Genomic DNA, 26390 nt, shown 5'->3' on the forward strand with positions numbered 1-26390 from the left:
TTGTGAGATCTTTACCCAGATCTGGGCTCTGCAAACTTGCTTCTCAGGAGCATCTTTCCCTTTCCCAGAATTTTGGCTTTTATTTTAGATGTTCATGAGCACAACTGGCAGGTTTTTAGTAGGCCCACAAGACTTTTCTCCACGCTTCTCAGAAATGTGCCTGTTTCCTGTTCATGGATAAAACCAGAACAGGAGGAGCCCCAGTCCAGCCCATCCATGCTTAGGAAGATGAAGAGAAAAGATGCCAGGTTGTGCTTCCTCAAGTTGTGCATATTTCTTATCACAGCCCAGCATAAATATAGTCTCTGGGGAATGAGTTGGAGAGGCGTGTGCCACCAGCCACCCCTTTCCATACTCTGGAGGACTGCACAGAGCTGTTGGGTATTCTGATGATACCTTGACTGTGGCCAGATGTGATGCCTTGTGAGGAAACCACACAGGGCTTGTCAGCAGCATGGAAATGACATGGTATGTCCCTCCAGCTTTGTGGTGCAGGTGGTACCTATAGGTGGTACCGGTTCATTTTATTACAGTATTTGCTTCCTATATGGGATTTCCAAAGCCAAACAGACAAACAGAAATGATTATGCTTGGTAAAATATTCTCCTTTGTGGAGAGAATGTGGAGATCAAACTTTTGCTTTTAACATTTGTCAAAAGCACTTGGGCACTCGATACATTCTGCGGTTATTCAACCTCGTCTTAGAAGATATTTGATAGGTCTCAAATAAGAATAGGCTTGATGCTAATAAGAGAAACAGGCAGCACTTGATACTGACAAAAGCAGATTTGATGAAACAATCTGACTTTGCAAAATTCCCAGTGAACTTTTAAAGGCTCTTAAAAAAACCCATAACAAACCAACTGACAACAAACAAAAAGCTCTCAGAAATTAAAGGCCATGAAAGTGAAGATTGTACAGAGAATATATGAGGAATTAGCATTTTTGAAGAAATTAAATTTTCATAAAATTCATATAGAGAGATAGCATGGTATAATGGGTAAAGGGGCTAGCCTGGGAATCAGGAAGACCTGTGTTCAAATCTTGTCTAACACATTAATTATAAGACCATGGACAAGTCATTTAATGCCTTAGTCCTCCAGGCAGCTCTCTCTGATTGGATTTTGCAGACAAATTGAAGATCTGATCAGTGGAGAAACTTTCCACACCAGGAGTTCCCGTTGATGATGAAAAAACAGGTCCAGATGCCTGTTGCCCCACCCCACCAAGACTCCAAACCCAATCCATATAATTAGAATCCTTTGAGGAAAAAAAAAAGTAATCCACAGCTTTTGCCCCATTGTTCCAAATACTGGAATTTGGTGATCAGGAGCTTTAAAAATAAGCCCACGGCCAGTTCCCATTTCATGAGACAGCTCTGATTATGGGTCAGGCCTCATCTCATTTATTCACCTCCTCCATGTTCACATTGGCAAAGGAGAAGCAGAACTCTCTGCTGGGAAGCAAGGCTACTTTGTTTAACTGTAGTTGCCATAGTGTGAGGGATATCAAACACCAGTGACTTAGTATATTGAATATTGGGTACTTTAATGTGCAAAAGTCACTTCACAAGTGAGCCAGCCAAGTGGATCTGTCCCAAACCAAACCTTTACTGGATGAGTAAAATTTTCCCTGGTTATATTTAAGCATATATCTGCTGGAATGGAAGCCAGTACCATGCCAGCTTTGTTGGCCAGCTGAATTCTATTACAGAGTTGACCACATGCAAATTCTTGGGGGTTTCCCTACATAATTTAACTCAACTATATTTTATTCTACTAAAAAGGAAGACTTCTCCTTTATATTTATTTCATTTACATGCAGCATCATGGCGGCAAAAAAAAAATACATAAAAGACAAAGTAAAAGTGGTTGGGAGGAGAGAAGGGATACCAATGACCTGAAAAGACTATTGTCCTTCTTTGTCCTTGAGAACTGTGAGAACGAAACATCATGTGCTGTGTCTGTCTAACTGAGTGGGTATTAGGGTGGATTTATCTTCACATGTTTTAGGGTGCATCTCCGTTTAAAATGCCAGAATTAATGTCCCAAGGGTTACTTTACTTTGTGACTGATGCTTCAAAACAGTTTGCCAAAAGTTTCAATTCAATCCATATTCAATACAACTAGCACTGAAAAAAGTGACTGCTAGGTGCCAGACACTGGGTATATATAGGGACTTAAAAATGAGACAGCCCCAGATGACATTCTACTGGAAGCCACAAGGAGGGCCTCCCAAATGTCTCAGGAATACACTTTCCCTGGTTTTACATGACATATTTTTAAAGCTGCATTTGCAGAGGGAGGGTGGTTAAAACACAATTGACTGGGATGATACTAGGTAAAGGAAAGATGGATGTCACAAATAAATTGTATTCTTTGGTGTTGGTGGGGAGATATACAAACATTTGATCCTTTAGACAAGGACTCTGAATGTTGGACTTGGACTCAGGAAGATGCAGTTCAAAACTGCCTCAGACACTTATGAGCTGTATGACGTTGGGGAAGTCATGTAACTGATGTTGGCCTCTGTTTTCTCATTTGTAAACTGGGAATAATAATAGTAGCAGCTTCTTTTCAAGGTTGGTGTAAGGATCAAATGAAATGAAGTGTAAAGCACTTTACAAACCTTAACCAATCCCTTTGCATTACTAGTAATACTATTACTACTACTATTAGTACTATTACTATTAGTAGTACCACTACAAGTAGTAGTACCACTACTACTGCTACTGCTGCTGCTGCTACTCCTACTCTTATTACTACTACTACTTCTTTTCCAAAACTCCTTTAGGTAAAAAGAGATGGGGAAGAAATCTTAATTCAATAAATAATTATATCTTAAAATGTGTCTTTAAGCTTTTCAACAAAATTCATTTTGGTTCAACAATGACTCTAAGCCTTTCTCCAGATGATGGTGAACTCTGAGAAATCAGGGTATTTGAATAGCTTGCTGCCTTAGTTGTAATCACTGCTGGAGCAGGCACCATGGTGAGCCAAGCTGCTCAGAGGAGACCTACCAGTAACTCAGCACAATGTTTATGCCCAAGAATCCTTCTTCTTTTCTCCCTGGGTCCCCTTTGTCTGCTCTTTCTATCTTTGCTCATCTCCTTGTGGATTGTCCAATCTGGAAGGGCCCTTTGCACCGTTCTAACACCCTCATTTTAAAAATGAAGAAATTGCACTCTAGAGAGGGAAAGGGACTCCGCCAGTGAGAGGCAGAGCTAGGCCTACTTTTTACATGGTTTAAGGGGCAGGAGGGGTGCGTTATTCTCTGTCCTCAGTCCTGCTGTGTACTCTGAACAATGATGGTGAAAGCCTTTAACTATAGATAGCTCTCTCTCAGACCCCAGGGGCCCTAGCAGCATGGGACTCATTATTCCCCAGGGACTTTTCTTTTAACATATAACAAAGCAATTCTTAGTTCTGAACATTTAAGTGAAAGTCTATATAATGTGTGTGGACTCCTTCCCTTTCCCATCCCACCCCTCCTCCCACCCCCCACCCATTAGAGTACTTTTGTATTGGACATTCTCTGGCTGAAGAAGGAGGCTGAAAGAGGGGCTCTCAAAGCCCAGCTGAAATAGAATTAAAAGTGAGACATTTGTCCTGTGTTCAGCGCAGAAGGGACACTGTCTCAAAATAAACATTCCATTAAAAATCGGCAGTGTAGAATATAAAGCAAGAGAAAGACATTGTTTTCAGCATGTAAAATAAATTGCATATAGCATGGCATGTAAAATGTAATTACAATGCTTGCTTGCTCTTTGCAAAAATTAATTTTAAACATGGGGAGAGTCCAGAATATAGACCATGAACAGTGCACACGCCCAGAAAGCCACATGGGAGACACAGCCAAGCTTCAGTGTCCTGGGCAGGGGCCCAGGAGGTAGGAGTGGGGTGGGGGATGGGGGGTAGGGAACTTTCCATGTTTCCATGTTTAAAAGACTCACAATTGTTTAATCTAAAATTGTGATTTGGAAAAAAAAAATTAGCCACAGAGCCTATTCATAGTCCCAGGATCTTTATGGGGAGAACATGCACAAAAGCACGGAGGAGCTCCTAGAAATTTTAAATAATTCTTTGTAAATGCCCTAGGTTAATTTGGATCTCTGAAAACACATTAGGAAATTAAGCTGTAATGTGAGCTAATTCAAATTTTAATTTGGCAAAAAGAATGATCCAACTACATAGTTAATGTAAATAGAAGCATAACACAGAGAAATTAATGAGGTTTCCTTTCCATGAATCTTCAAGGAAGTAGATAATTAGCTTCTTTTGTTATTATTGGAGGAGAATGTGGCATTGTCTCCGAGGTGTAAAATAACTGTGGCTTACTAAGTGATAATGTGTTTCATTTGTCTTGCTTTTTTTTCTTTTTAATAATTATTTATGTTAAACTCTCTTAGGATGAAGCTGCACAGCCACTGAATCTCTCAGCCCGACCCAAGACAGCTGAGCCTGCGAAGTCCCCAACATCTCCCACACAGAGCCTCTTCCCAGCCAGCAAAACCAGTCCGGTGAACCTGCCAAACAAGAGTGGCATTCCCAGCCCCATTGGAGGAAGTCTGGGAAGAGGATCCTCTTTAGGTAAACGTCAGTGAGTGCCAATGGCAAAAACAGTGCATCTGCCTCCAGAGAGGCTGGTACTACTACTCTGTGTCCAAGAGACCTCAGACAAATCCTTGCCTTTCCTCCCTCTTTCAAATGAGGGGATTGGATTAGATCGACAGGGTTTGGTTGGTTGCCTTCCAACTCTAAGCACCAAAGCCCTAATAAGGTACTGATTATGACTCAGTAGTGGCAAGAGGGCTAGCTAGCTTTGGTATCTTGAGTGCCTGGGTTCGAATCCTGGCTCCACTACTCACCACCTGGGTGATCTTGGGCACGTCTCAGTTTGTTGCTCTGAAAAATGAAGGACTTGGATGTCATACCCTTAGAATTCTCTTCCAGCTTATAATCTGTGAATGTGTAAGGAAGGAATGCAGGACAAGACAGAAAGCTTTAAGTTCAAGTTTCAGGTCTTTCATGATAACACCTGTGTGCCTCTGGGCAACTCATTTTCCCTCTCTAAGTTTCTTCCCTTATCAAATGGAGAAATTGAGCTCAATGATCTTTAAAGTCTCTTCCTTCTCTAAATCCTTTGCAAAGGAAGAGATCTCAGTGTGTCCAGGTGGGAAGAAAACTAGATTTGGAGACAAATGAGCTGTGTTTGAGCTCCACTTGGGTCACTTGTTGTGAAGGCTTGAGTAGTTAACTTCCCTTCTTGGGCCTCAGTTCCTCTATTAAATGAGGGATTTAGACTAGGTTATTAAATTTAATTAAATCAGTGCCTACTATAAGGATAAGATGCAGCATGGAGTAGCTGTAGTGACTGCTTTGGAGTCAGGAAGACCTGACTACCGTACACAACAACATCACACACACTGGCTGTGTGACCCTAGTCAAGTGATTCAACTTTTCAATCCCCCTAGACAGGGCTTCTTAATATGTGTGAGAGACAGACAGACAGATTGACAGACACATATGCAGAGACAGAGACAGAAAGGGACAGACAGCCTGTAGATTTCTTCTCAGAAGAATAACTGTTATCTACATTCATCATTGAAGGAAGTGCTATACTTCGGTTAGAGGTTAATGAAAACGATGATGTAAGTATTTTTCTATGCAAGTTCGTGAACCCCTTGAAAGCTGTCTGTGGACCCCCAGGTTGAGAATTCCTACTCTAAAATTAAGCCACAGAATAGTTGTTGAGTTGCTGGTCTGCATTTTGTTAGCTGAAGTTTTCTCTCTGAGAGTTCTCTGTACCAAGAAAATCTCAGATCCAGTTTTTAAAAAAAGTATCAGAAACTGTACTAGTCACCTGGAGATAAAAAGACAAGTCCCTTGTCTTTCTGAGTTTTATGTTTATTTGTATCTATATGCCAAATTATCGTTGGTTAAAAAAAATTACCCAGAGTTAGGTTCAGAATAACACAGGAATGCTTAACCTCCCACACGGATGTGTGCATGCACATACGTGTGCACACCAGCATGTGCCCCCCCCAAGCCACCCCTGTCCAGTGGTCTTTCCCAGCTGGCTGACTGGTGTGGTGACATTAAGTATGAACATGCATGTGTCTGTCTGTCTGTCTGCTGGGGAGTGCTTGAGCCTGGCTGCAGACAGGTGGATCAAGTGAAAACTTTACCACAGCCCCCTAAACTTACTAGGCAGTGAGTAATTGCTGTCCTTTGGTCTAAAATTGGAAAGTCTTACCCAAAGTACTCATCTTGCCTACAGTAAAAATGCAACGCATGGAGGAACGTTAGTTTGAGGCAGGGATATTTCTCCTCTCTCTCTCGAGATCTTTTTCCTCTCTGTGTTCCATGGACGGCAAGGAGAATAAATGTTGGGCCTCCCTCCTGTCCCAGCCTTGTCCTTCCGTTAACACAATGCCCACGCAGGCAGCCCCACTGCTGTTCCAATAGGGGCTGAGAGGGGCAAGTGTTGGGGAGAGGAGAGCAGGCAGGGACTAGCACTCTCTTTGTAAATAACTTAGGCAGCATGATCTGTAGAATGCCTCATTAACTATCTGCAGCAGGGAATACTACGGATCACCTCCTTTCCATTCTTTCCTACACTGACTGGACTGATCTTTTTGTCTGTATGTCTGTCTGTGTTTCAGTCTCTCTCTCTGTTGGTCTCTGCCTCTGTCTCTTTGTCTTCCTCTCTGTCTCTGTCTCTCCATCTCTGTCTCCGTCTCCCTCTGTCTCTCCATCTCCATCTCTCTCTATCCCTCTACATCTGTCTCTCTCCCTCTCTCTCTCTCTCTCTCTCTCTCTCTCTCTCTCTCTCTCTCTCTCTCTCTCTTTCTCTCTCTCTCTCTCTCTCTCTCTCTCTCTCTCTCTCTCTCTCTCTGTGTCTCTCCATCTCCATCTCTGTCTCTCTGTCTCCCTCTCTGTCTCTGTCTCTCCATCTCTGTCTCTCTCCCTCTCCATCTTTGTCTCTCTCCCTCCTTTTCCCTCTCCGTCTCTGTCTCTCTATCTGTCTCTATCCCTCTCCATCTCTCTGTCTCTCCCTCTCCATCTCTCTCTTTCTATCTCTCCCCATCTCTGTCTCTCTCTCTCCATCTGTCTCTATCCCCCTCTATCTCTGTCTCTACCCCTCTCCATCTCTGTCTATCTGTCTCTCTCCCTCTCCATCCCTATCTCTCTCCCTCTGCATCTCTGTCTCTCTTCCTCTCCCTCTCCTTCTTTCTTCACTTATCAGTACATGAGCATATCCTTGATGCTTTCCTAAAGGATACTGAAGACAGCTCTCCTACAGCTCACACACCTTCATTTCAAAGTGTGGGACTAGTCACCTTCAGGGGGAGAAAGGAGTAAGGTTAGCCTCTGGTACATGCCTTCATGCCAAACTGGCATAGTAGAAGCTGGGAAGGCCAAGAATACAAGGAACCACCCCCCAAATGGATAACAATAATATTAATATATTTAGCACCAAAGATGAGACATGGTAGAGTTGGTTTGTGCTCACAGTATTGAACTTAGAGCCAGGAAGACTCAACCTAGAGTCTTTCCTCAGATATTTGCTAGCTGTCTGACCCTGGGTAAGTCACAACCTCTGGGAAACCAGTTTCCTCAGTTGTAAGATGGGAGTGAGGGCCGCTAGGTGGCTCAGTGGATAGAGCTCCAGGCCTGGAGTCAAGATCACTCATCTTCCTCAGTTCAAATCTGGCCTCAGATACTTTCTAGGTGTGTGGCCCTGGGCAAGTCACTTTGCCCTGTTTACCTCAGTTTCCTCATGTATAAAATAAGCGGGAGAAGGAAATGGCAAACCACTCCAGTATCTTTGCCAAGGAAACTCCAAATGGGTCATGGAGAGTCAGGATTGAACAACACACCAAAATGGGAACTATAATGGCACCCATCTTGTCATGAAGATCCAACGAGACAGTGTATGTCCAGCACTTTGCAAACTCTGAAGTGCTTTATCCATGTCAATTCTGAGTATTATGACTGCTCATTTACATAGCTCACATTGAGGTGACATATGATGTTTCAAAAACCTCTTTACAAACATTAGCTTGATTGGGTACATACTGGACACCCTCAGTGAACCCCCAAAACCAAACCCTTCCTGATAGATCACATTGATAGGGCCCAGCCTCCAACCATAGGGATGCTCCTCGAGGCACTTTTGTGCCCCTTTTACAGATTCAGAAATTGAAGATCAAAAGAAATGAAACTTTCAGCTGGGAGCTTGTTCAAGGCCATGTCAGTCCTTTGTCATCACACTCTGTCGACTTTGTAGCAATGGAAGCAGATTCACTTCAGTTTGAGCCAATTTGCTGAAAGGATGTTGCTCCCCTTGCTAGGTGTTTGCATTTCCTCCCTAATCATTTAATACATTGAGAAGTGGCAGGATATGAGAGGGAGGGGACAGGGGAGCAGAGAGCCACTTGCTTGTCCCCAACGCTGACCTCAATACACACTCTGATTTGGTAGGTCAGTGACGGCGTTGGCCGTGCTTGTCTTGCCACAGCCCAAGCTTCCTAACAAGGACATCCTGTATTTGCAGATATCTTGTCTAGTCTCAACTCACCTGCCCTATTTGGGGACCAGGACACAGTGATGAAAGCCATTCAGGAGGCTCGGAAGATGAGAGAACAGATCCAGCGGGAGCAGCAACAACAGCCGCATGGCATTGATGGCAAGCTGACCTCCATGAATAACACGGGCCTCAACAACTGCAGAAATGAAAAGGTAAGAGGGAAAAGGAAGGGATGGGATCACACCTTCTTTGAACCAGGCTCCTGTACAGCACAATGAAGGTGACCTCTGGGCAGAGGCTGTCCACACCCATGTCCTCCCACCAGGCAAAGCTCTGCTCTTGCTGTGGGTCACCTCACTTTGGGATCGCCAGTTGTGGGTTTGCAGCATTGTTGCCTCAAGTCCAAAAGCTGGAGTAAACAACCCCCCCAAAATATCAGTCCCACACATTTTTCCATAGGTGGCATCCACTGGTACATATGCCCATATACCTGTGTACGCCTCCATCTGAAGGTGTGGAAATGTGACACTGGGAGCACGTTCTGTCCAGAGCAGGTATGGGGCACAGCCCCTCTTCCCTCCTTCTACACTGACTATACCTTAAGGGATGTGGTGGCCCAGAGATCCAGGCTGCAGGAGTATCTGTGGTTACTTTGCTGGAAACTTGAATTTTCAAGACAATAGTGGACACTTTTTATCTTTAGGTTTCTGGGAGGGTCCTTTTCTTGTGCCAAATCGGCCAAGGGTAGAGGAAAGAGGAGGCCCCCAAGATGAGTGTCCCCCAGCTTTCTAGCCTCCCTGTCACTGGCTGCTTGAGCTGTCAATTCATATCAGGTCAGACAGAGTACAGCAATTAAAAACGATGGGTGGCTGGCTGACAACTCAGCCAGTCAGTGGCATTGATGGGAAAAGGGAGGGAGGGAGGAGGGGGAACAGTCGCCTTGGCCCCACTACCCCCTACCTCTTCCTCTCCCCTCCCCTGCACACTTGTGTGTACCAGGTTGTCACTAGTGCCAAGGTTACATCAGTAGACAATTTCTTTTTACAGGCCTGGGGAGGTGTGTGTGTGTGTGTGTGTGTGTGTGTGTGTGTGTGTGTGAGAGAGAGAGAGAGAGAGAGAGAGAGAGAGAGAGAGAGAGAGAGAGAGAGAGAGAGAGAGTGAGTAAAAACCACAAATATTCTCATCTACTCACTGTTGGTACAGCTATTATTAGCCACTGCCCCCTCAGCATAAATTCAATTGAAACTTAATACGCGTTGGAGTTACAAAGAAAAACAATCTTTGCCCTCAAGGAACTTATATTCTACTGGGGGGAATCATGGGTTCCTTAGATCTTTTGCTGTGAGTAGGTTCTGATGGGAGAAAGTTAAAAGGATACTACTGCCTGTCTGGCTTGGAGGTGCTGGAGGAACAAGGGGAAGAGGACATAGCACCATCAGGGAAATGGCACTGAAAGAGAAGACTTGGGACAACATGCACTCCTCCAGTTTCCCAGGGTTTCCCAGGTCTGGAAAGAGTTGGAAGGGAAAGTTGGTGGTAGCCTCCACTTAGCCCTATTAACCTATTTTTTAAAAAATACTCCTATCTACTTGTAATAGTGACCCCTGGGGTGGCCAGTGTGCCTTGGCTCTCCATTGATATGTAGGACACCGGCATTTTTATTTGCAATTAATATGTTGGCCCCTCTGAGTACTGCTTTCATAGATTCCCTTGAAAATTATGGAAAGAAAAACCAATACTTATCTTAAATTAGGAGATCTTTCTAGGCCTATGGGAATTGCTACATGAGTTTGGGCATGTGCCGATCTACATGGCTAGTTTAAACCCTTTCCAATTAGCCTCATGCTAATGGCCATAGGAAATACAGGATCCTATGAATATTCATATGTACAAGTTTAAATAAGTTTATCACTTTACTAAAAGTTTGTAGGTTCAGGCTACTTTTATTATTGTTGCTGTCCATACTATTAAATATTAAAAGAGGAAACACACTTCTATAGTGATAGACAGTTTGCAAAGTACTTTCTTCAAAGCTCCATTAGATGAGTGGAACAAAAATTATTATCCCACTGACACATAACTAACTCAGAGAGATGAAGTAACTAGTCACACATAAAAGAACTGTCTGTTGTAAGTTTTGAACCAATTTCTTCCAATATTATGACACCATGTTCTCTGTTCTTCATGTTCTTATCCTATAGAAAGTCTTATTTGATTCAAATGACCAAAATTATCATTGAATAGTCTAAAGGGATGGTGCCTTAAGCATTTTGGTTTTTTGTAGGAGGAAAATACATACACAGGTTTTGTTTATGTTCATAAGTATTTAAAATGCAACATGTGTAGACAATGATTTGTTTGGGGAAAAACTGAAAGAAATTCAGTGTCATGATCAGAATTCGGTCTTAATTCAATTGAAACCTAATATGTACTGAAGATACAAAGAAATTGCATGGCACACACTAGGCAAAGTTAAATCAGTGGCTTGGACCCCATGTTGTCAGGCAAATCTCTGCCCTCAGGAGTGAATTGGTGTTAGGCTGGACCTCCCTTCAAGTTTGTGATTCACCACTTGGTCAGACACCACAACCCTATGATTCTAAAGGCTCATGTACAGTTGGAATGGGATGGAAGCAGCAGCATGGGCAGGATCCATTCTGAATACTACAAGGTAATTTCAAGTTTCTTTTCATATGGATTCCTCCTTATTCATCTAGAAAAGGGGGTCTTAAGTCAGGGGCCATGAATACTGTAGAGGACACATGGAGAGATTTCAGAGGCTCCATGAACTTGGATAGAAAAAAAGAAATGATTTTAGTTTTCACTAAAATTAGTTATACTATTTCCTCTGATTATTTAAAAAAGCATGATTCTGAGAAGGGGTCCGTGAGACTTCACCAGATTGCCTAAGAAGGAATCCATGACACAAAAACGATTAAGAACCCCATTTCTAGAAGGAAGAAGACTGAAATTCTGAAATGCTAAAGGTTTTATTTTGGAAGAGATGAAGTAGAGTGGAGGGATGATATTCTACCTTTCCTACTCCCAATTATAGCCTTAACAACACTCCATTTTGACATTTTGATGTGATATACACATAAAACTGACATTTGTCCCAAATGAGATAAATCTATACATGTACTTTTATTGCATATCCATATAATGCATGTATGTGTATCTATAATATGCTTTCAAGCATATATGTGTCTACAAATATATTTACCCCTGGAGATGTTACAGTCTATTGGACAAATCCATATTTTGGCACTTTAAAATGAAAGATTTTTGGCCTGCTAGGCCAGAACGGCCTCTTTGGAGGCGTTCTGGTTGGCTGTGTCCCTGGGTGTTATGGGATTGTTAAATATGTAGCTTGTAGGCACAATAGACTGTAACAGCACCTTGGGAGGGGTTCTGCTCCACGATTGCAGGGTGGCATGTGCCCACAGCTTGGGAAAGGCCTGCCAGCATGAAGTACTTTTGGAAAAAGTGACTGGCCAGGGTTTTTGCCTTCCCAGTCAACAGCATTCCATTTCAAGCCCAGTTCTAACTCCCCAGAGCAGTTAGAGCACACTAAAAGCCAAACAGCTCCCCAAATTTTCTGTTTTGTCATCTAGTGCATAGACTAGCTTCCGTATGACGATCCAAGATTGAATTTTAAATTTCTTGCTCCTGAATCTTCTACAGAGGCAGAACCAGGGTTCCCCATCTGGGAGTAAGTTGAGAAGCCAGGCCTTAAGGGTGGACAAAGGGCAGGGATTATAACAGGGTCACTTTGGCTTTTCTAATTCAAACATGGTACCTTAGTACACCCCAGTTGCTTGGATGGACCAGTTTCTACATGCTTGTGGATGTCCAATGATACATGGAATCTTCTACTGATTGTCACTGTCATGACCTAATTGAATTGATGGTTGTCTTCTGAGCCAATCAGTGATTCAGGTGTTAGCCTGTGATTAATCTGGTTGTTTAGCTGAATGAATGTGATTTGAGACTCCAGAACATGCTGTACAGGGGTGGCAGGGAGAAGGTGGGAGCCTCTTGTTGCCTTGTCATGTCATAATTGCATAAACTAATACTAAAGGACTAGATTGCCATTGCAACCTTCCTACCTCACAAAGATATTTAGAGAGATTGGAGCCAAACAACTGCTGGGTGGCAAGGAATTGGATAAATCATGTAGTACAATTCCAGTTTCTTTGTTGTAGTTCAGGATTCTCAGTCGAGTCCGACTCTTTGTGACCCCATTTGGGGTTTTCTTGGCAAAGATACTGGAGTGGTTTGCCATTTCCTCCTCCAGCTCATTTTAAAGATGAGGAAACTGAACCAGAGTTAAGTGACTTGACTAGGGTGTGTAGCTGGTAAGTGTCTGGGTCCTGATTTGAACTCAAGAAGATGAGTCTTCCTGACTCCAGGCCTGGTGCTCTATCCACTGTGCCACCTAGCTGCCCCATTCCATTTTTACAGATATAGAAACTGAGATTAATTTGCCCAAAATAAACCAGGCATTTTGTATCTTTGACTCTGTTTCTTTATCTATAAAATGAAGATATAATATTTGCACCATCTACCAGGAGTCAGGGAGTCCTGAGTTCAAATCCCAATCTCAGACACTTACTAGTTATGTGACCCTGTGAAAATCACTTAGCCCCTGTTCACCTCAGTTTCTTCAACTGTAAAATGGTGATAATAATAGCACCTATATCTGAGGGTTGTTGTGAGTATAAGATGTGATCATTGTAAAATGCTTAGCACAGTGCCTGACAAATAATAAGTTAGCTGTTTTTTTTCTATTTTTTGGGTAGAAATGTTACGTGTCATTATTGTTGCGATGTCAGCCTTCTCATCTCTTTTGAAGGGTTCCGTTTGAAATAGTCCTAGCATATGGCCTTATGCTTCTCTCATCCTTTTATAGGAAATGTTCTATTGCTTGTGTGGCTCTGATCCCATGATTCCCTTCTTTTAGTCTCAGTTTCTTCATCAATTATGAGGGAGACTGGACTAGCTGACCCAAGCTTCTCTTCCAGTATTATGTATATTCTATTCTATTCCATTCTATACTTATATTAATTATGTATTAATCCTATAATTGAAAAGACAGAATTATCAACTGGGATTTTTTATGCCTACTTTTCCATATACAGAATAAGACTGAAAACAGCCAGCTGGTATTTCTTTAAGACTTGCTTCACAACCATCTTGGAAGGTACAATAGTGGAAAAATAATTTCCCTTTTTTTACAGATTAGGGAAACAGAGGTACAGTTTGTATATATGTATGTGTGTGTGGGAGGGGTGAATTCACTTGCCCAGAATCAAACATGTAGAAATTAGCAATGTCAGGATTTGAACCCAAGATCCCTGACTCCACGTCCAGTGTTTTTTCTCCTTTGTGGTGCTGTATAGCCTCACCCTGGCAAAGAGATAGTACATAGTCCTTATGTGAAGTTCAAAAGAGAAAAAATAGGCTGCTAAGTCCTGAAGCTCCATATCCTAGGCCTGCCAATTCTGGATATAACCATTTGTTTTCTGAAAATGCAGGAATCTCTGCTTCTCCAGGGTTTGTCCTCCTCACCTACTGGGTCGGCTCAGACTCCGAGCTGATGTAACACTGCCCCCTTTGATTAGAAGTGGAAAACAAACTGGACGCCCAGCCAGCCCTCACCATGGCAGTGCGTGAGGAAGCTTCCTTGCCGCTCCACAACTGATTCAGATATTCATTGTTGCATGCCAAGATAGATTTAGACATGAGATCAATAAATACAGCCACCCAACAATGAGGAAAAGGAGGGCGGAGAAGGCATTGTTCCCAAGGGCGTGTTTGGAATGAACTCTGCACCCAGCAGCCAGGCTAGGGAGGGCAGGTTTGCTTATTGCTCACAGGTGAACAGAGCCGGTGAGTCAGGATGATCATTTTTCTGTACAATTCATCCACGTGTTTAGCGCCTGGCTGGCTGCACATTTCTTACTAAGCTCTGACGTGTCTGAAGTCCCTGATGTGACAATGGAGAGCCTGAAGCAGAGTTAAAAGTGTTCTATGTGACACTATCATGCCTGTGTGCACACCTAAGTGCATGGGAGGACACACACACACACACACACACACACACACACACACACACACATACACACACGCGCGAGCTGCCATCCCAGCCTCCATTTCTTTGATGCAACCAAAAGTTTGTCACATAGAAATCCATACCTGAGCAACTTACAGGCAGGGAAAAAAAAATCTAGGGACAACGTGAGACAGAGGAAAGACTCTGAGCTTGGAAAGTGTAGCTTCTAGATCTGTGGAATATTGAGTTAGATTCTTTACATACTCAAGTCTCAGTTTCCTTATCTGTAAAATGGGAGCAATACTGCTTTTCCCCATCTCCCATGAGAACAAAATGAGCTCATGGGTCTAAAAGGTTTCAGAACCGTCAAGTGCTACAGATAGGTGACTTGTTATTATTTTCAGTGACTGGACTTTGGCCATGATACTAGGATGTACTTTATACAATAGTGGCCAGGGTGTGGAGGGGAAGGGTGCTGGCAGATTCTAATTACATCTTCATGAATCTCCTACTAGAAAAATTGTGCAATAGACACGTTATCAGGTAGGTTGTCTAAAAAGATGAGACAAAATGAGGCTCGGAAACATACCATGAATTACCCAAGGTCTCATAAGGAGTCAGTAGTAGAACTGGGATGCAAACCCAGATTTTCTCACCCCATAATCAGAGGAAAAAAACTAGACAGCTAAAGCCTGATGTTCTATAACCTAGGCTGGCCAATTCTGGAGGTAACTGTTTATTTTATGAAACTGCAGAATTCTCTGCTTTACACTTTACAGCAATCTCTCTCTCTCTCTCTCTCTCTCTCTCTCTCTCTCTCTCTCTCTCTCTCTCTCTCTCTCTCTCTCTCTCTCTCTCTCTCTTGCCTGGACTCCATACATACCTGAGTAAGAATCCTTCACCTACTGTGGCTATTCTAAAGCCACCTACTCTTTATCAAAAGCTACGGAACTAATTCTACTTCCATTTCAGAGTGATAAATCACAGTCTTAATGGAGTGAGTGGGAAACAATCTCGAGGGAAAAAAGTCACTCCATTAGGAACAACAGCAACTAACATTTCTGTGAGTGCTTTAAATTTTCTGATGTGCTTTCCATGCTTTATCTCATTCATGCCTCAGAACAGCCTCATCAGGGAGGCTCTACAAGGATTATGTTGCCCGTTTTACACATAAGGAAACTGAGTCTCAGAGAAGTCCAGTGCAGTGATCTCACCACTAGTATAGGTCAGAGGTTACATTCCAATCTGCTTTCAAGAGCATCATTCTACACCATTGTGTGTGTGTGATGCACACTTCTTCAATCTATGATGTGTATTCCTGAATCAGAGGACTTGGTTCTTGTTCATGGATCCATGAACATGCACAGAGGAATAGGGCCTTCAGAGGAGAGCGGTAAGCACCATGTGTATCTGAACCCATCACATCCCAAGTCACAGGACCAGTCATCAAGGAGGCAAGTAGCTGTGTTGAGCTATTCCAGCATTACTCTGATTTCAGTTGTCTCTGCTCCTCCCGAGAGTTGCTTAGTTACAAGGTTAAGACATAATTCAAAACAGAACAAAACAAGAAAACAACAGCAACAAAGTAATATGGCTCCTTCTGTCTCTGTACCTGCAGCAGGAGAATACAATATCTATCAGTTTACCTGGCTGCCTGAAGGAGCTTCCTTGAAGATAGGGGTTTCTTCTTCTTCTTCTTCTTCTTCTTCTTCTTCTTCTTCTTCTTCTTCTTCTTCTTCTTCTTCTGCTTCTTCTGCTTCTTCTGCTTCTTCTGCTTCTTCTGCTTCTTCTGCTTCTTCTTCTGCTTCTTCTGCTTCTTCTGCTTCTGCTTCTGCTTCTGCTTCTTCTGCTTCTTCTGCTTCTTCTGCTTCTGCTTCTGCTTCTTCTGCTTCTGTTTCTGCTTCTTCTGCTTCTGCTTCTGCTTCTTCTGCTTCTGCTTCTTCTTCTCCTGCTGCTGCTGCTGCTGCTGCTGCTGCTTCTGCTTTGTCATCATCGTCTTCTTTGTCTCCTTCTCCTCTTCCTCCTCCTCCTCCTCCTCTCATCATCACCACCACCACCACCACCATCATCATCACTCTCTGGAGTACCTCTTCTGTACATGAAAAGACAGATGATTTCTCAGAAGGCACAGAGTCCAAGAAATGGGAATTCTGCTCCAAAAGGTGGAAAGCCAATGCTTGTAATAAGTAGTTTGGCATAAATTTATCCAAAGGGTGAATAAGCAGAGTTGCCTTTTAAGAAGAGAGTTTAGCAATTGTGAGTATTCCATGGAGTCCGCTCACCATCATATGGCAAATCCTTTCAGATGCCTTCAACAGAGTATTCCACTTAGCTGATGTTACCCCTCCCCATGTTTAACTGTATTTATGTTAACTTTTAATACAGGTTGTAGGTGGAGTGGGGAAATGAAGACTAGAAACAGTTGCCCTTTCTATTGCATTCTAATCATAGAGAACAACATAGAAAAGAATATTGTAGCCCTTTTGCTCATAATAATAGCATCAGAGGGGCAGCTAGGTGGCGCAGTGGATGGAGCACCGCCCCTGGATTCAAGAGTGCTTGGGTTCGGATCCGGCCTTGGAAGCTTGACACTTGCTGGCTGTGTGACCCTGGGCAAGTCACTTAACCCCTATTGCCCTGCAAAAAACAAAACAAAACAAAACAAAACCCCAAAATAGCATCAGAGAGTTAGAGGAGACCTCTGAGACCTCTGAGGTCACTCATCTCATTCAAACTCTCCATTTTACAGCTTAGGATAAACAACTAAGGACCTCAATCGTCTTAGTCACATTCTTATCACATTCTTATAGTAAGGTCCTTGTAAGGACTAGACATTAACTCATCCCCTCTGTCTCCTGGTCCTTGTTCTATAGCCCATTACCTCTCTGCCTAACACTTTTAGCCTTACCATTACTGAAGCAGGAAGCCTGGTACATTGGATAGTGAGATGACCTAAAAGCCAGGAAGACCTGGGTTTAATTCCCTCCTCTAACATATACTGGCTGTCTGACCCTTGATGAGCCATTATGTCTCTATATATGCTAGACCATTTTATAAGACTATACATTGCAGAGATTGTGTCGGTCTATTTTATTGGAAGCTTCCTCACCATGGAATTCTCTCAAAATCACTTCCTAGGTCCAGTCTCTATTCCTGTTACTGAAGAAATATATTCTTCCCTATTTATTATCAGAGTCACACATATACCAAAAGTCTCAGCAGCTAACATTTATATTGCACTTAACAGACAACAATCTTGTAAAGTACACAGTGCATGTATTTCTGTGCCCATTATACAGATGAAGAAACTGAGACCTATAGTGGTTAAGTGACTTTCCAGCAAGGGTAGTGGGGGCGTTTGTCACATAGTGAATGTTGGAGCTGAGAGTAGGAGCTGGCTCCTGTGACTAAAAGTTCAGTACTTAAAATTATAGAATGTTAGAATTGAAAACAACCTTAGAGATCATCAAATCAGATTTCCTTATTTAAAAAAAGGAAGAACCTGAGGCCCATAGAGGTTCACAGACATACCTAAGATGATGATGCTGATTGACAGCAGCAATAATAATATATATATATTTTGGAGTTTGCAATATACATAATCTATATATTACAATACGTTGTATACTTATATAATTTATGTATAAATAGATATAATTTATAAAATAGTGAAGTTTACAAAGCATATTATAGATATCATCCCATATAATCCTCACAGCCAGCCTGTGATTGGTAATCATTTAAGAATTATTCTCTACATTTCATAGACAAGAAAAGGGAGGCCCAGGAAGGTTAATTAACTTTTCTCTGCATGGTCACAGAGTAAGTGTCAAAGGGAGAATTTGAACCCGAGTCTTCCTGACTCCAAGTCCAGAGCTGTCTCAGACCCAAACCTATGCCTTTTATTCCACGGCCAAGTCCGATGCTCTTTCCCAACCACCATTCTTCTGGTGGTCCAACTGTACTTTTTCTTCAATAAGGAAGAAAAAGGATCTGATTACAGACAAGTACAGTAGGAAAACTCCCTCTCAGAGCACTGCAGAATGAAGGTGTGATTCATCCTTATGGGATGCTAAAGATGCCTCTTCTTTCTGCTATACTTTCCCATTTCTTCCCTGATCTCCTGTCATCTTCTCTCAGGCCCTCCTATGTAACTGCTGGGATAAAAAGTGCTGATCTCCTATCATGGGGGGCAATAGCAGCCTGTCTTCCTCTAGGTCACTCTTCCCAATGAAGTGAATTGAAATCATCCCTCTGCCTCTCCTCTCCTTCCTGTCTTTAGATCAGGCCTGTTGTAGTGTAAGCATTTTGGCACAAATGCAGGAATAAACACACCCACAAAGCTAATCATCCTTGAATTATCCCACATGTCATGAGTGACTAACATGATAAACAGGATATCGTCACTAGGCATGACAACATGCAGTGTCAGGGAAGTTGGTGTCATAGATCCTGGGCATCAGATGGATTGGATGTTGGTAGCCACTCACCCAAGGCAGCTTGTAAGTCATACCTGAGAGAAGCTCCTAGCTTCCCCCCTCCAAGTTTCTTATCCTCTAAATTACCTACATTCCCCCGGTGACTTGGAACACTCAGTCAAGACATTGAACCATTTTCAAGCATTTGAATTGGACAAAATTCAAAACACATGTGGCCAGGAATTTTTCAGTTACATTATTTTAATTATATTTAAAGAAAATTTTGATAAATATTTATTTTACTTTCTGATGACACCAGAGAAACTGGATTGAAGTCCTTTGATTGTTTGAAGCCTTCTATAAAGAAACTTTAATAACAAAAGTAGCAAAATAAAAAAGGGCAAATTGGATTTTTCAAAACCAAAGAAAGCTTGAAAATGCGATGTTTAGCTTCAGTGTAAAATACTAAATTCCTAAAGAAGCCTGAAACATTTCTAAATGTCATTCTTGTACCTTTACAAACATTCCTGATTTTAATAAAAGCCATAACAAAGATAGGGCAACTGGAACTTTTTCCCAGGGCACAGAAATTTAGAGGGAGACAAACACACACAAAGACCTTCAATAGCATAAAACAACTTAGTTTAACACAAAGCTAGCAAGAATTACTAGTTATATAGGAAGCTCCAGAGCTCTTTCTCCTCCGTGGTTACACACCAGGAGATTTCCCTTGGTGGCAGCCTCCTGGTGAGGCAGTATGCATTTTGTTATGTGGTCACTTTTTCATTCAGCCCCGAGGATGAGCAGGTCACTCTGTGGATGCTTGGCATCCTCTGTGGGAGGCCTGGAGTTAGAACCTGGCTCCTAGCCCTGCTGATGGCCCAGACTGTACCTTCTCCCTCCTGATCATCACACATATGTTATTGTCAGCTCTTTGCCAGAATTACACTTGGAGCTGCATTCCAGTCAGCATCTTTAGATGCTCATGAATAAGATTAAGGCCCCCTAAATGCTTTCTGCCCCACGAGGGAGGGTCCTTTATCGAGGGATTACCCTCTTGTATTTATTTCTGAAAGCCCGCTAAGCTCTTTCCGCCTTATTATTAGTAAGATCAGCAGCATCAATCCTGAGATGCCACAAAGGGTGTCTTTTAAAACACATCCCCCTGGGGCCACAACTTTCCATCTCCCCCAGGTAGCAAGAGGCCATGGTCCTTCTTAGCAAAATTGCTTACTCTGGCTGCCTTTTTTTCCCCTCTTCTCCATCATAAGGAAAAAAGCTCCCAGATTTTCCTCAAAAGAAAAACAACAAAACCTAAGTTGAGAAAGATGGGTCAGGATAAGATGGTGTGTGTTCCTTGTTCTGTCACTATAGGTTAGGGATCCTAAATTTCCCTACCTGTAAATCGGGCATAATAATAATATCCAAGGATATGCTGACAAAGAATAACAATCACCTATCTAGAAACACAAACACACGTAGGCATGCAACGTACTTTTATGGCTATAGCATCTTAAGGTTTATGGTGACAGGGGCCTCCTCACTGTTCCTTGCACATGACATTCTGTCTCATGACTGAACATTTTCACTGTCTGTCCCCACTGCCTGGAACACTGGCCCTCCTCATCTGCTTTCTGGCTTCCCCGCTTCCTTGAAGTATCACCTAAAGTCTTTTTTTTTTTTTTTTTTTTTTTTTGCAGGGCAATGAGGGTTAAGTGACTTGTCCAGGGTTACACAGCTAGTAAGTGTCCTGTTTCTGAGGCTGTATTTGAACTCAGGTCCTCCTGAATCCAGACCCGGTGCTTTATCCACTGTGCCACCTAGCTGCCCCCAAGTTCTATCTTTTTTTCTTTTTTTGAATAAAAGTATTTTATTATTTTCCAGTTACATGTAGAGATAGTTTTCAACATTTATTTCCATAAGATTTCCAATTTCAAATTTTTCTCCCTCCCTCCCCTCCCTCTCCCCCTCCCTTAGACAGTAGGTAATCTGATATAGGTTTTATATATATAATATATATATATAATATATATATAAAACATCAAACATATTTCTGCATTAGTCATGTTATAAGAGAAAAATCAGAACAATGATGAAAAACCTCAAAATAGAAAAAACATCAGCACCAAAAGCAAAAGAAATAGTATGGTTCAATCAACATCCGTACTCCACAGTTCCTTTTTTTTTTTTTCTTTTCTGGATTTGGAGATCCTTTTCCTTCATGAGTGCTTTGGATCTTTCTTGTACCATTGTACTGATGAGAAGAATCTAGTCTATCACAGTTGATCAACACATAATGTTGATGATACTGTGTACAATGTTCCAAGTTCTATCTTTTTCAAGAAGGTTTTCCTAGGCTTCCTTCACCTTCCTGCCTTCCTTCTGAGACTACCCTCAGTTTATCCTGTCTAAGACTTGTGTGTACATAATTATCATACCCCATTAGACTGTCAGCTCCCTGAGGGCAGGCACTGTTTTTGTTGTTGTTTTTCTTTCTTTGTATCCTTTCTTTGCATTTCTCTGTGTCATTTATCATATTGCCTGGCACACAGAGCTTAATAGAAGCTGGTTGACTGATTTTACATACATTAGCTCATTGGCTCAGAAGATTAATAGCAATTGTGCAATACAAAGACATTTCAGGGCAATGAAATACTCAATTTTAAAATGAAGTCAGTTTGTTCTACACTTTCTATTTCCTAGAAACACAAGAGCCCATGCCATTCTTTTCTGGGCAGTACAATGGCATTCATGATGCAAGTACTTAGACTCTGTGGAGTTTAAAAATCTGCTAGGAACATGATCCTTTTAATCCTAATAACACCCTGCAAAGGAGATTAGTGGAAAGAATATGGTTATTTTCATTCTAAGGCAGGGGATGCTGATTCAAATGAGGCAAAATGACTTTTTCCCAGATACATGCAGTGAATTACCCCTACCTTCTGGGGAAAAAAACACAACAAGCTCTTCCATTGCCTCTAATGTTGCTGCTTCCACTCACATAACCTTCTCAGGACTAGGGATATAAGATACTCATTATCATCATTAATAAATGGCTACTGTCTATGGGATGAGTATGATACAGCCACAAGCCACAAGCTGGGGGTCCAGCAACATGTAAAGCACAGACCTTGAATTAGAAGGGCTTATAGTCTAATTGTAGAGTTAAACTCCATGTTTTTGAGTTACAAGATCCCATAGCTAAAGTGTCTCTGAAGGTCACAGATAGTAGGTGAGAGTCAGTGTTGCATAGGTGAAAGAATTCAGTCTAACAAAAATTAGTTGTATGACTCTAGGCAAATCACCTCTCTAAGCCTCATTTTCCTCGATCGCAAAAGGGGGAGATGGTAATACTTTTAAATTTAATTAAATTTTTTTAAATTAAAAATAAGATTCTTGGGGCAGCTAGGTGGCATAGTGGATAGAGCACCAGCCCTGAATTTAGGAGTACCTGAGTTCAAATCCAGCCTCAGACACTTAACACTTACTAGCTGTGTGACCCTGGGCAAGTCACTTAGCCCCAATTGCCTCACTAAAAAAAAATAAGATTCTTTCTTTTCTTTCACCCATCTGGGAAAAAAAGAAAAAACCCTTGGTGACAAACATGCATAGCCAAGCAAAGCAAATTCTCATTATCCATGTCCAAAAATATTTGTCTCATTCTGCACCTTGAGTTTATCATCTTTCTGTCAAGAAGCTGGTGGCATACATCTCCCAGAATCATGTTTGGTCATTATATGGATCAGGGTATAAATCTTTCAAAGTTTTTCAACTTTACAATGTTGTTATTACATAAATTGTTCTCTTGATTCTGCTCACTTCACTCTGCATCAGTTCATATAAGTCTTCCTGGGTTCCTCTGAAATCATAAAGTACAATATTAATCTATTCATGCATATACCATAATTTGGTCATTCATTCCCCAACTAATGGGCATACCCTCAATTTTCATTTCTTTGATGCTATAAGTGGAGCTATTAGGAAAAAAATACTTGTATGATTGACTTTATAGGGAGGACTCTTTGGGGCAAAGTGCTTTGTAAACCCTGAAGGGTTCTAAAAATGTGAATTGTTATGCTACAGAAGTTTGAAGTAGGTAGTGCTTGCCATAGGGTGTGATGTAGTAACATTGAGGGATGAATAAGATACAGCCAAGTGGAAGAGAAAGAGGAATGAGATCTTTCTAGTCAGGGGCAGTGTTATTAGCAAAAGTATGGGGTGAGAGCAGAGGAAAAATGAATAAGGGAAGAACAAGGAGATCAGTTAGAGAAAGGGAGAAGTAGAAGATAAGACTGGTAGGTTCCAACGTATGAAGGGCTTTCAGTGCCTAGCTAATGACTTTGGTTCAGAGAATGGTTTCTTCACGATATTTATATTGGATGCAATTAATCAATAAGAGCTAATAAACTACTTACTATGTACCAGGTCCCGGGCTAAATGCTGAGCATTCAAAGACAAAAATGAAAAAAGTCTTTGACCTCAGGATACTTACAATCTAACAGAAGGCTTTTAGTTAATATTATGAGAGTTTATAAAAGTCTATGGATTATCCCCTTTGAGCCTCACAACAACCTTGCCGGGATAGATACTACCATGGGTACAGTAGGAAGGTCAGCTTTTATTATCTTTACTTTTCAGATGTAGAAATTGAAGCCCAGAGCATTCCTTTGCCCATAAGCACACAACTAATGAGTGTGAGAGGCTGGATTTTGAGTTTTTGTGATTTGGAGGGCCCTGCACTCTATCTGCATCACAGTTGCTTCTTGTAAGGGGAAAAAAGCTTTTGGAAAGGTTTAGTTTGAGGCCATTGAATCCATTGCTCCAAGAAAGACAGAAGCTCCTGATGAATGACCCTCACCTTCTTCATGGGGCAACTTCTAGGTGGCACAAATGTTTAGTGATTAGTAGCATGGCAAGATGCTGTGTGGGCCAGAGGGCATTGGCTGCCATAAACATTTGTGTGTGTGTGTGTGTGTGTGTGTGTGTTTGGTGGGGCAATGAGGGTTAAGTGACTTGCCCAGGGTCACACAGCTAGTAAGTGTCAAGTGTCTGAGGCTGGATTTGAACTCAGGTCCTCCTGAATCCAGGGCCAATGCTTTATCCACTGTGCCACCTAGCCGCCGCCCCCCCCATAAACACTTGTTAATTTAATTTTGCATTCTCAGGGGTGCTCTCTGCTCCATCAAGGCCAGCAGTGTTGCTGAAATACAAGGACACTGTTCTTATTGTTACACCCCCTTACTCATCTCATCCTCCTTGCCTAAAATATCATCCTGCCTGGCTTGTGTTCCCTGGCTCTCCTTGAAGCCTCCCTTAATTATCCCATCCTTTTGGTGATCTCTCTCTCTGAATTACTCCAGCACTTGGACTATCCAGGGTCATGGTGTTTTGTGTTTGTCAAGAGGGTGTGTGTGTGTGTGTGTGTGTGTGAGCAGGGTCTGGTCTAATCTAGCAGAAAGAACACTAGCATGTCCCTAGGGACAGACTTTGGCGAGTCCTCTCAGTTCTCTGAAAGTTCGTTTCCTCTGCTTTAAAATGGGCACAACAATACTTCTGCCTGTCCCACAGGGCTGCCAGGTAGGAAGTGCTCACTGCAGAAAGGTGAGCCATCATGACTTTCCATGCAGCTCTGCTGCTTCTTACCCATCTTGTTTTAAGCAAGCTACTTCATCTCTGCCTCAGCTTGCCCTGGTCCTTGTCCCCCTCTGCAATAGGTGCCTACGCACCTGTCATTCTTGCATGCTTCCAGAATATTCTTGGATTTGTTAGTGGAGCAGATACCTGACCTCCAAACTCTGAGAAAGAGCTGTTGTGATACAAGGTACCTGTTGGTCCCATGACTGAGTACACCGCCCCACCCTGCCCCAACCTCCTGAAGGAACCGGATGCTCACACATGACAACCCATCTCCTGTCCCTTGTCTTTGCCCTGGCCATGCCTGTCCTCAGAAGGCATTTCCTCCTTACCTCTGCCTCATAGAGACCCTCTCTTCTTTTCAAGAAGCAGCTTGGGAACCATCTTCTGCATGAAACCTTTCTGGATATTCTCAACTGCTTGTGCCCTCTCTTCCACACTACCTTGTGTTTAACTACTCTGCATAATTTATATTGACTGTGTATGCCCTTGTTGTCTTCCCCATTAGAATGTAATCTCATTGTGAACAGGGATTGTTTCATTCTCTGTCTTGTATCCGTGCCTATCACAGGGTCTGGCATAGAGTAGGTGCTTAATAACCATTGTTTGATTGATGGATTGGTTGATTTAACTGCCATTCCCTTAGTCCTGGTGAAGCCAAGTGGGGTTTAAAATGGGGGGGGCAGCTAGGTGGCACAGGGGATAAAGCAATGGCCCTGGATTCAGGAGAACCTGAGTTCAAATCCGGCTTCAGACACTTGACATTTACTAGCTTAGTGACCCTGGGCAAATCACTTAACCCTCCTTGCCCCCACCAAAATAAATAAATAAATGAACAAACAAACAAACAAATAAATAAATAAAATGGGGGGTGTGGAATGCACTAATTGATACATTTGAAGGATTCCCTTGTAAAATTTGGGTGAAAACCTATAGGATATCTAAAACCTGCCTTTTCCTGGCTTGGTGCTTGGAGTCCAAGTTTGATCATGTTTTCTGTGTCTCAGTTCTACTACTGGTAAAATGAGGAGAGCAACTTTAGCTCTTTTTGGTGCTTGGGAAGAATAGGCAGATGTGATTGACAGGCCTGGAGGCCCAGTGTTTGTGAGTAGAAGGTGAGCAAGGGGCTGGGCAGGGCCTCTCAGTCCTGCAGGGCCTTGGTGGAGTGTGTGTGTGTGTGTGTGTGTGTGTGTGTGTGTGTGTGTGTGTGTGTGTGTGCCCTGCCTACAGTTTCCCTCATAACTGGCTGCTCTCCACTCCCTCAGGCCTGCTGAATGAATAAGACACATGCCACAGTCTTTTCATAAATAAGACAATTCCTTGTTTATCATCTTTGTGGGTGGTAGTGGGAAGGAGAGGATGTGGAAAGGAAGTCTATTTTGAGTAAATCAGGCCTGTTGTACCATAGATCTCTGGGGTTTATAGGAAGCATCTATTTTCCCTCCAAGAATTAGCTGAGGATTGAGAATTAGCTAAACGTAGATGGATTTACTGATCAGCACAATGCAGCAAGATCCAAACACCCTCTGTCTGCGTTAATGAATCGCAGGCAGCTTCTGACCACTGGTTTTTCCAGAAGTCATTTCTGAAAGCTTATATAAATTTTTTTAAAGGTAACTTAATGGAATGAAGAAAAGGTACAAAATTATCTATGGGCGATGTTCGAGGGGATATTAAATATTGATTTATCTCCTAGTAAGAATCATACTAAAGAATGAGGCTTGCCGTCAAATCCATTTATCTGGAATGCA

At 42.2% G+C, this 26390-nt stretch overlaps 1 protein-coding gene across 1 annotated transcript in view; it reads left to right on the top strand.

The window, feature by feature from the left end:
• The window catches only part of SOX6 (SRY-box transcription factor 6), a 375577-nt gene that overhangs the window by 281487 nt on the left and 67700 nt on the right, over positions 1 to 26390 (top strand). Inside the window, 2 exon segments of the mRNA XM_043971912.1 lie at positions 4409 to 4589; positions 8560 to 8744. Of these exon segments, the coding sequence (XP_043827847.1) occupies positions 4409 to 4589; positions 8560 to 8744 (366 nt within the window).

This window comes from Dromiciops gliroides, chromosome 6 (assembly GCF_019393635.1).
Source record: "Dromiciops gliroides isolate mDroGli1 chromosome 6, mDroGli1.pri, whole genome shotgun sequence".
Lineage (NCBI taxonomy): Eukaryota > Metazoa > Chordata > Mammalia > Microbiotheria > Microbiotheriidae > Dromiciops > Dromiciops gliroides.